Raw genomic sequence first — 10,353 nt, 5'->3', positions numbered from 1 at the left:
TCCCTTTGGAGGCCATTTTCTTTCAAACCACCACCGCTAATAAGATGGCATTAAATATTGCATAATTTTGGTCTTATTTGTTACCTTGACTATCTAATGTCCCTAGTAATTGCTCCAGAATGATGTTCAGAAGATGCTTAGTTGTGACCCATACTTGTTCTGAGTTATTTTATATCATGGTAAGTCAGGAAAGCCTTAGAAAACCAAGTTAACCTCATAGGCCTAAGGGAAAAAAAAGAGACTGAACATAGAATATAGTGTTCCACCAGAGGGATCCTGGTATGAGGTAGAAGGTCATTGTGACAGTTGGTCTTCCTTTGTCTGTGGTACGACAGCTGAGATTCACTATCCCAATTGTCTTATATACCATCATTGGATATAATAACTTAGCTGTGACATATTCTGAGATATTCCCCCTGTTTGACTGAAAGTATATATTCTGTGGCCACTAGCTTCTTATTCCTACATGTCCTTGCAATTAGTAACCAACATTTTTAATTCATTGTTTCCATGAGTGTGACGTTTCCACATGTGAGCATTTTTCCTGCGTGCGTGCGTGCCTGCGTGTGTGTGTGTGTGTGTGTGTGTGTGTGTTGGTAGATTTTATTTAGGTTAATGTACTCCAGAACAATTTACTTACCACTGGCAGAAATCTATTCTTTCTAATATTGGAATGGTATTCTGTTACGTATATTTTCTACATTTTCATTGTTCCTTATCCAATTAAGCTACACTGATAACATGTTTTGATTATTATGAATAATGATCTAGTGAATGAGTGCAGAGAAAAGGGTCTGAACCTCTTACTCTGGCAGTCTACATGGTGTCTCTCTGTGCATCTCTTTCCCAGAAACCTCCTCGATTCCTAGTCCCACCTATCTTGCTTCCCTATTGGCCAACAGTGCTTTATTGACATATACACAGGACTTCCCCATCAGTGTAGGGTATTGCGATCCTCACCTCAAATTTGGATGAGGTCAGATTTCATAATATAGTTTTAGCTAGCAGGGATTTTTACATTTAATGCTGTACCTCAGTGGTGTAGAAAGGACTCAGATTTTATGTGTAGTTGTTGGGTTGTTGCCCTAAGCACAACATGCTCACTGCTAGAAAAGTAGCAGTGTCTGTTTCCCCCTCCACTTTAGCACACAGATTACTCTTCATTCTTTTCTCACTGACTCTGGAAGCCTCCTAAGTAGACAGTCTTTTCAGTCTTGTAAGAAATTAGTTGGTAGATTAAAGGTGTGAAGCTATTCTTGTCTCTGAACAGTGTTGTTAAAGTCTTTTTGTTGGTCATAACTTGGTGTGGGACTGGTGGTCACTGGATTTAGAAACCTAAATGCAGTGATGGTAGTTGGATCCAAGGGTGGCAAGTACCTGTGGCAACATGGAAACTACAGATGTGAGGGAGGTATGAGGGTGGTTTTGATGGTTGGATCTGAACACATAAATGACTTTTAGGCAGAAGTGACTCCATGCTCCTGCTCCTTTCTCTTGACACCTGAGATGACTTTCTACTCAGAGTAAGATGCTCTTAACAGTGCATTTCTTAAAAAAAAATCAAGTGGAATCATATTTGCTTAATTCACGGCCATAGTTCCCCTTGAACAGACACGGATTTTGGACTGTCCTATCCTTCACTGCAAGTGCCCTGTAATAACCCACATGTTCTTAGCTCTATACAAATTTACAGAAGACTCACTTTGTTCTGAAGATGGGACACCTGAAAGGTTGCGTTCCTTTATTAAAGCAATGGTTACACATTGTGACTTCTGGTCTATTTCATCCATGGGTGTTTTGACAGCACTTGCCTCTTCCTTCAAAACAGGTGCCAATTTCAGCAAAAAACCATGGGCATTTTCGGACTTGACACATTGCTTTTTTGTCAAGACATTCTATTGTGTCATAGCCAGCAACTACAAGTAAAGAACAGGAAATCTTCAGACTGGATTATAGCCACAGTGATTTTTAGTATGTTTGATGAAGGCATGAGAGTTCTACAATAAAATACATAGAGAATTTTACCATTTAAAGACAAATTTCCACAATGGATGCTCAGGACCTCTAATAAAATCAGACCCATCTTGAACTCACTTACCAGGGAGAGCCCCAAGGCTCAATAGCCACATAGCTTGTGGTTACTACATTAGAAGGGACACATGGAGATCATTCCTTCCTCTTTGAGATAGGACCCTACTCTGTAGGACTTACTGTCCTGGAATTCATCATGTACCTCACACTGGCTTTGAATCACAGAAATGCCCTTTTCCCACCGTCTTAGATGTTGGGAAAAATAGAAGAATGGGTACTTCTGACTGCAGAAAATTCTCATCACCACAGACTCTTCGATGGGCCTGTGGCATTGTGCAGGTGGGAGAAAATGGAGAGGCATCCTACTTTCACCATCCCAGCACTCTATCAGAGAAGTATTGCAGCCTAAATCACTCACTTGCTCACACTGAATCCGTTCCCCGAGTCTGTCACACCATTTCTCTGCATTCTGTGGGCTCTGGCTTCTGTTGCTTGTGTTTACTGTAAGGGCAATGACCTCAACATAGTGTTGGCTGCATGTGTGACCATACTCAGTCAGACTCTCTAGAGGTGAACAACTCCAGATTTTGTGTCCTTTTGTGGCAGGGTCTATGCTGGCATGACTCTAAGAGGATGCTTAGTATATTCTGTTTTTCCTGGTAAAATACTTGTAACTGACTGCCTGTTACTAGGAAGAGCACTACAAATAAAATTTGGAAAGTACTTTGATAGAGGTCCACACCGTTTTTTTTGTTTGTTTTTCTTAAAGAGATCACCAATCTAATTATTCATATATATGTTTCTCCTCTTTATTACTGATCAGTGTTGTAGCTATTTTAAATTGTCTACTTGACAGAATCTAGAGTCATTTGGGAGATGGGCCTCTAGTGCCTGTGGGAGATGATCTTGATTGTGTTAACTGATGTGGGGAGACCCATTGTAACAGTGGAGGGACTATTCCCCTGGGAGGCATCACTGAATATATAAAATGGAGAACCTGAGCAAGTATGTACTCATTCATTGCTCTCTGATTTTGGACTGTGGATTATGGTAGTTTCCTTTCCAATTGTTGTGGCAAAATACTGTGAAGAAAACTACTTATGGGAGAAAGGGCTTAGTTCTTAATTACAAGTTACAGTCCATCATGACAAAGGATCTTGAAGCAATTGGTAGTCATATGCACAATCAAAAGCAGAGTGGGGGAGGGAGGGAACAGAGAATGCATGCATGTCAGTGCTCAGTTGACTTGTACTCTTTTACAATCCAGGCCCTAAACCCAGGAAATGGTAGCAATTTCAGTAGTCAGGTCTTTTCACCTCATTTAACTAAAAAACCACAGTCATCTACTGATATGTCCACAGGAAAACCACATCTAGATGATACCCCATCGATAGTCTCTTCCCATGCTGTTCTTGATTGTGTCAAGTAGACAAAAGTAGCCATTATATGGATGCAATGTGACCAGCTACTGTAAGCTTCTACTGCTGTGATTTCCCTGCCAAGTGTACTATATACTGACCTGTGAAATAAAATAAACACTTTCTCCCATTTACTGTTTTTTCAAGATATTATATCACAACATTGAGAAAAGAAACTAAGGCAATTGCTAAGCAGAGAAGGTTAAATATAGTAGGATTATTTTAGAGCCAGTTAATTCAACATCTCTCTGATCTGTCAGATGACAAATGTGTTGCCCATTGTTTTTCACAGAGCAGAAAGCCCACAAACACAGAACCTGGACCATGAGGGATTCTCCTAGACCCATTTTGATTCTCATTTTATCTAACCATATCCCCTGGTTGACCACTGCATCCCGCTACTTCACAAGAACAAATTTTTGGCTTTGTGTGAAGTGATTCAGTTATGTTCTGAGTTCAAGACTTTCTCATGCAGTGATGCTGGTGAACCACCCAGCCTGCATGGATGGCAGCTTCTCAGATTCACAAGGAAGAAGTTGGATTGTTCTCAGTTATTTCTCATATTTTAAAACTGATCATTTTACCTTGGTGGACAACTAGCCCATTTTTTGCTCTCTTTTTCCCTTCAGGAATCCTTCTCTTTTTCCTTATTTTCAGAGACTCTCAGTGCAAGAGAGACTGAATACTTTTCAATTATCCCATGAAAGAAAAGCCATATTTTGCTGAGTTTACAATCTGGTTTTCTAGAAAACAAATCACTGGGAGATGTACTTGCTTCTTGGAAAGTTTGCAATGAGTCACTAAACAGACTTTAACCCAACAATGTTTAGTACAAGGGAATGGTCTGCCTTACTGTTATGTAGCTTGGGGTAAATATTTTAGTATATTCAATCTCACAAAGTACTGTTGCTCTCCTGAGTCTAATTTTCCTCCATTCCCAACCAGGAGAATCTCATGTCTATGTGTAGAAGGACCATTGCCATTAGCCAGCTGGAAAGAATGTAAGAATTCTTGTTAAGGGGTCATATGGGAGCACAATAGCCATGCCTCTCATTGTCCTGCTAACCAGCTTCCATGTCCAGACTATGTGAAGGTTGCAGTGCTCTTGTCTTAGAGGGACCCTGAGTGCCACTGGGAGATATTCTTGGGGGACATTTCAGAGGTCAGTGTTGGGAGCCAGGCTTTCTTAGAGACCCCGATTAAAAAAGAAATGCTAGTTCTATGTCCTTTACCAGGGGCAGACTTGGCATGGTTTGGTCTAGGGATAGGGCCAGAGCTTCAAAGAAATCAAGGTTTTGATCAGCCTTGTGGCCACTGTGTGCTCGGTCTGTGACATACTTGAGATATTCAGTGTTCCTTTTGTGCAACACTGATTTGATTAGCTTCCTGATAACTTCGTCAGATTGTATGATTAACTTTCTGCTGACTGCCCCATTTCCTCCCTGCAAACAACATATAAAATGCTGTATTGCTTGGCATGAACTAACAACTCATGCGAGATCCCCTGACCCCAATTATGCCCTGTTCTCCCCCTCAGGAACCTGTCACTGAAAAATGAGAGGTCAGAGAGGCAGAAGAATTTAGGCCATCTGGCCATGGGGAAATTCCTTGGTGAGACACATAGTATAGGCAGAGAAGGTGGGAATTGGAGCCACAGGATCCTGTGGCCTGGAATTCTTGTCTTTGCTTCATTTTGAAGTCAGGAAGTGGACCCAACTTAAACAAAATGTGTGTTCAGCCTTTAGGGAAAGGGAGAAAGATGTGGTGGCATTATAAATGTCTGTGCAGAGGGCCGGGTTCAATTTAGCCGGTTTTCGGTGGTGTGCAAGGGGCAGGCACACCAGAGAGACACAGCTTTGCTAATGGGAGTGCCTAGTGAATTGCCTTTTCCATTCTTGCTCACATCTTATTGGCCTGTAACCTTACCCCCAAGCAAATCAATTTCTGGAAAAGCCGTTTCCCATTTTGTCTCTGTGCTATTTGGAAGCCTTTAGGGTTCTTTTAGCCCAGATGTGTGGCCTATTGATCCCACCTGAGGCCGTTCTTGAACTTGTTACTGGGATTCGTGACCCTTTCTGTGCCCTCCTTTCAGCAGTATGCTATACTCCACACCCTGAAGGTCCCATAAGGCCACATCATAACTGAGGCCTGGGATTGGGGTCTTGGCCTGCTGAACACTAGTCTTGTGATTGGGCCAAGCTATCCAAGAAACGGGGATTGTGACTCTTTTTATTCACAGGGGCATTGTGAGGAAGAAGTTCAAATGAGAGCCTTGTGCTTCATTCTATGTTGGTGTTCCACACATGCTGCTTTTCAAGGCCCACATCACTTATCTGTCACAGGCTTACCTAATCTAGAACCTCATGTTCATATTTCCCCATTAGCCACGGGTGTTGCAACCGTGTGTTAAATGGACCCATGAAAGGCAGTAAAGGACAGGGCACCTGTCTCCAGCTAAGAATCTGCCCCTCTCAGCGAGATATGCCTTCCTGCAGGTAAAGAAGAATGCTGTCTACAAATAATATGCTCTAGATGACCACGACAAAGGGAGGGTGAAAGACCTTGGGCAATCTCTATTCCTAGCTCTTCATTCATACCTAGCGCACAGATCGAAGACCCTGATGACAGTTGGCTCTAATCCTAGGGATGCTCTTCTGCCAATTGTCTCTCAGACCCAGACACATTTACCACCTGTTCTTAGACCCCATGTTCCCAACCCTGACCAGGGGTTTAGCAGGTCTTGGTACTTACCTGGGTGGATCTGGGAGAAGTATAGGCAGAACACCATCAGCAACAGAAAACAGGAGATCTTCATGGTTGCTGCACACTGAGCTGATGAAAGATAAGCCTGGAGCTGGAAAGCTGAGCACAAAGATGAACCCAGAGTATGGAGTGCATCTGTGTTAATGAGAGTCAGGATGGCATGACCTCAAAGATGAACTGCAAGGAGGTGCAGTAATCTAGAGGTAAGATTCACATCATTATCCCGAGGCATCTCAGATCCTGAGGTCATTCTGTCTCTGCTTGCCTGGGCCTAGATTTTGCTCTCACCCAGGAAGTTTTCATTGCCCCTCACCTAAACAGGGCACAGGAAGGCTCCAAAGGAAACCTCACACAATTAAAAAACATGTTTACTTCTGAGGTTTTTTTGTTAACTTACAATAATTGCATGTTGGTTAGTTTCACTCATAGTTTTTACCCCATTTGTTTTAAATGGTACAGCACATGTCTAGGAGGTAGTGGTAGTTATTTTCCATAGACTTCATGTTACAATGATTTAAATGGCACCAGCCTATCCCTAGTGTTCATCTCTAGTGTACAAATGGACTTTGGGAGTCCAGTCCCTATGGAGGGATACTATTTTAGCCCAGATACAGGGAGGAGGGCCTGTCTGTCTTTTGTTTGTTTGTTTTGTATGGCCACTCTTTTTTTAAAAAAGATTTTATTTATTTACTTATTTATTATGTATACAACATTCTGCTACCATTTATATCTGCACACAAGTTGCTGGGAATTGAACTCAGGACCTCTGGGAGAGTAGACAGTACTCTTAACCTCTGAGCCACCTCTCCAGCCTAGCTCTGTCTGTCTTACTGCCTGCTCTTGTCAGATGGTCTCACTGACACACAGTGTCTACTCATTGAACTATTGTTTGTGAGATTTTCAACCTTTGGGGGTAGCAGTTGTCCCAGCCACTTAAGTGATTATCAAAATGAGAATATTAATACATATTTTTAATTCTCCTATATAAGCACTTTTTACTAGCTCAAGTGTCAAGCTGTTGATATCGTCCAATGTTACCTGTGATTACAGGTGGCTCTAAGACTTGTACTCTTGTTGGTCCCTGAGTAGGAATGTCCCCAGTGACTTGGGGTGCGGGGACCTCTTTCCTCACTGTGGATCCCAACATGGCCACACTCTGGTTTTGGCTCCTTTCTGCCTTGTACTGTAAAATGCCTGTCTTCTTCCCTTACCTTTGGCTTGTATGAGAAACTAGGTCATTTTTCTGATAGAGTATCTCACACTCTGTATTAGACTGATTCTTTTAGGAACTATTTCCTAGTCTCTTTCAGTTCTGTTATTTGAGGATTAGCAGGAAGATCTGGAAATTCAGCTACATCTGTGGACAAGAGTGTTTCATACCATGTCTCTACGTCCTACTTTGTCTCTCACAAGAGGAGGTGCAGTAGTATCTGTGTGTGTCTCTCAGTAAGGCTAAGGCTGGTCCTCTGATGTGGTCCCTGTTAGCCTACTAGTATCACATCCTACGATGCACTTTTTGCAGAGTGTCCTTATAACAATCTGAAGTTGTTTTGCATTTGTGATTATATTCAAAGTTCTATAAAGGAAGTGACTCATTCACTTTCCTTCCTTAATGTCTGCTTACTATGGAAAAGTTTTAATAGAGATGGAATGCAGGTAATGCTGTTAAGCCACAGAGAAAGAGCCGTGCCACCCAATATCAAGTAACTGTGTTTATCACAGTATACTTTCCTTTTGAAATAGCATATAATGTGGTGGGAGAATATTCATCAGACATTTCCTAGAAGGGTGTATATAGGACAAAAAAGTGTAGTTCTGTTGTGTTTGAAAAAAGTCCTGATTTTACATTTATATGATGGGTATTTTGCTGACATGCTGTGTTACTCTTCTTGTAGCTGTGGCAACCCAAGGGAGAGCAGGAGTATTTGCCTTTAGTTTAAGAGACACAGCCCATCCTGGTATACATAGAAGGTGTGGTGAAAGGGAAATGCAATCATATTGAATTCACAGTCAAAGAAACAGAGAGAAGGAATGAGGCAGATGGCTCTGTGGGTGAGAATGATCGTTGCAGATATGCATATGAAGTATTATTTCTACAATAATAGGTTTCCATGTGGCACTTTCAAATGTCTTCAGTGTTAGTTGTCTCTACCTATACTCCTTCCTCTATCCTTTCCACTCATTCCCCCACCACATTTAATCCTTCCTCTTTCCTTCTTCATATCCCATCTATCTTTCCTTGAATTCTTTCCCCTCCCATGGCCCTTTATTAGTTTTTTGTCTTTTATGGGGCATAATACACACACACACACACACACACACACACACACACATTCAAAGCTAGAATCCACATTGAGAACATGTAGTGGTTTGTATTTCTGAATCCGAGTTACTTCTCTTAGCATAATTATTTCCAGCTCCTTTCATTTAACATGTCATTTTCATTGTTTCGTTTTCTCTACAGCTGGGTAACATTCCACTGTGGAAGTTAACAACATTTCATTAGTCACTCATCCATCTGTTCTTGGACAGCTAGGTGGTTTCCATTTCCTAGATATTGCGAACAGAGAACAATGATCATGAATGAGCACCCTTGAGGATGGATATAAACAAGGAACATACATATCTCTGAGGAACACTAATGAACAAGAATATCTTCTTTGTAGGTTATAGAGGAATTTGCCTAGAAGTAGCTGAATCATACAAATATTTTTCAATTTCTGAGGAATTATTTCAGTGATCTCCATAGTGACTGCACTATGGAAATGCTCTTCCCATCAACAATGAATGACTGTTTGCCTTTCTCCACATATACACTAGCATTTATTATCATGTGTGTGTGTGTGTGTGTGTGTGTGTGTGTGTACACGTGTGTGGCCATTCTGACTGGAGAATATTGAACCTTCTTATAATTCTTTCTCATCCATTTGTATTTCTTTTTTGAGAACTCTCCTTTTAATTCTATGGCCTCACTTTTAATTGGGTTGTATATATTCTTGGTGTTTACTTTTTTTTGTATATTCTAGAAAATAATCCCCAGTCAGATATATAGCTGGTGAAGATTTTTCCCCACTGTATTGACTACCTGTTCATTTGAATGATGGAATTCTTTGCTGTAAGACACATCTTAGCTTCATGAGGTCCCATTCATTGATTAATAGTATTAATGCCTAAACTCCCTAAGTCTTGACCAGAAAGTCCTTTTCTGGCCCCGTGAGTTGAACTGTGTATCCATCACTTTCTCTTCTAATAGATTCAGGGAATCAGGTTTTACACAGAAGAAACTTTTTTCCTAGAACATTTAAGACCTTCTTCCTTTACTCTTCATTGTGAATCTTTGTGAAGATGGATCTCTGTGGAGTTGCCCACAGTGTAGAGCACGTGCTCAGCATGAAAGAGGCCTTGAGTTCAATCCCCAGCACTGAGACAAGTCAAATTAATCTTTGTCATTTAATTGCTTATACATTATTTGTTAGATATTTTCAGTTTAGAATTAACTTTCTCCCAAATCCAGAGGTTTAAATGTGTAGTCTTTGCACATCTGCCTGGCACCCTGTCATTGTCACTATGATATGACAGACAACCTTCTACCCTCTGATGGGTATGCCATGTCTGAATTCTTAACTCTATTTAGGCAACATCAGAGGCCTCCTCAGATACTATTCCACATGTACTATTAAAAATACTTTTTCTCTGTCTCTATTGTAAATCAACTCACCAGCTCATATGTGAACTGTTGACATTATCATCTCTCCCCAGCTGTGACTATAGGTGACTCTATCTTGAAGCCCTACTGATTGTTGAATAGAAATGTCATTAATTTCCAATGACAAGTATTAGCAAAGAGGAAAGCATACCTATGGACAGTTCCTTACAGAACACACAGAGGTAGAATTTGCTAGTTGTTTTGTCTTGAAAATTGTTATGGTCTTGCATTTCTGGGCCTCATTCACAAATTCTCATCCCATTGTTATTCTCCTTCTGAACTTTGAATGCTTTGTTCTTCAGGTGCACACTGTCCTGCAGTTACTGTAGTGTTTGTTTGCAAATTCATGATTGATCATGAAGATCCAAGCCCTGCTTCATGGAAGCAGTATCACTGCAAGACATTTCTCTGAAAAGCTTCTGTGTGACAGCCCAA

At 41.0% G+C, this 10,353-nt stretch overlaps 1 protein-coding gene across 1 annotated transcript; it reads right to left on the bottom strand.

Annotated features, from left to right (window-relative positions):
- Nucleotides 1-1,722: 1,722 nt before the first annotated feature.
- LOC110343250 (beta-defensin 40-like) lies at nt 1,723-6,466 on the bottom strand. Its single transcript, XM_021234424.2, has 2 exons — nt 6,201-6,466; nt 1,723-1,916 (listed from the first exon to the last, which is right to left on the bottom strand). The coding sequence occupies exons 1-2, from the start codon at nt 6,262-6,264 to the stop codon at nt 1,783-1,785; spliced, it is 198 nt and encodes a 65-aa protein (XP_021090083.1). The 5' UTR covers nt 6,265-6,466; the 3' UTR covers nt 1,723-1,782.
- Nucleotides 6,467-10,353: the final 3,887 nt, after the last annotated feature.

This window comes from Mesocricetus auratus, unplaced genomic scaffold, assembly GCF_017639785.1.
Source record: "Mesocricetus auratus isolate SY011 unplaced genomic scaffold, BCM_Maur_2.0 Super-Scaffold_100031, whole genome shotgun sequence".
Lineage (NCBI taxonomy): Eukaryota > Metazoa > Chordata > Mammalia > Rodentia > Cricetidae > Mesocricetus > Mesocricetus auratus.
Note: the sequence above shows the minus strand (reverse complement) of the source record. Positions and strands in the feature narration are given on the sequence as shown.

Bases quoted from the DNA above. Each gene is read 5' to 3' on its own strand.
- LOC110343250 (XM_021234424.2), bottom strand. From the start codon at position 6,264: ATGAAGATCTCCTGTTTTCTGTTGCTGATGGTGTTCTGCCTATACTTC. The intron at 1,917-6,200 runs GTAAGTACCAAG...CTTTACTTGTAG, and splicing joins CTTCTCCCAGATCCACCCAG to TTGCTGGCTATGACACAATA.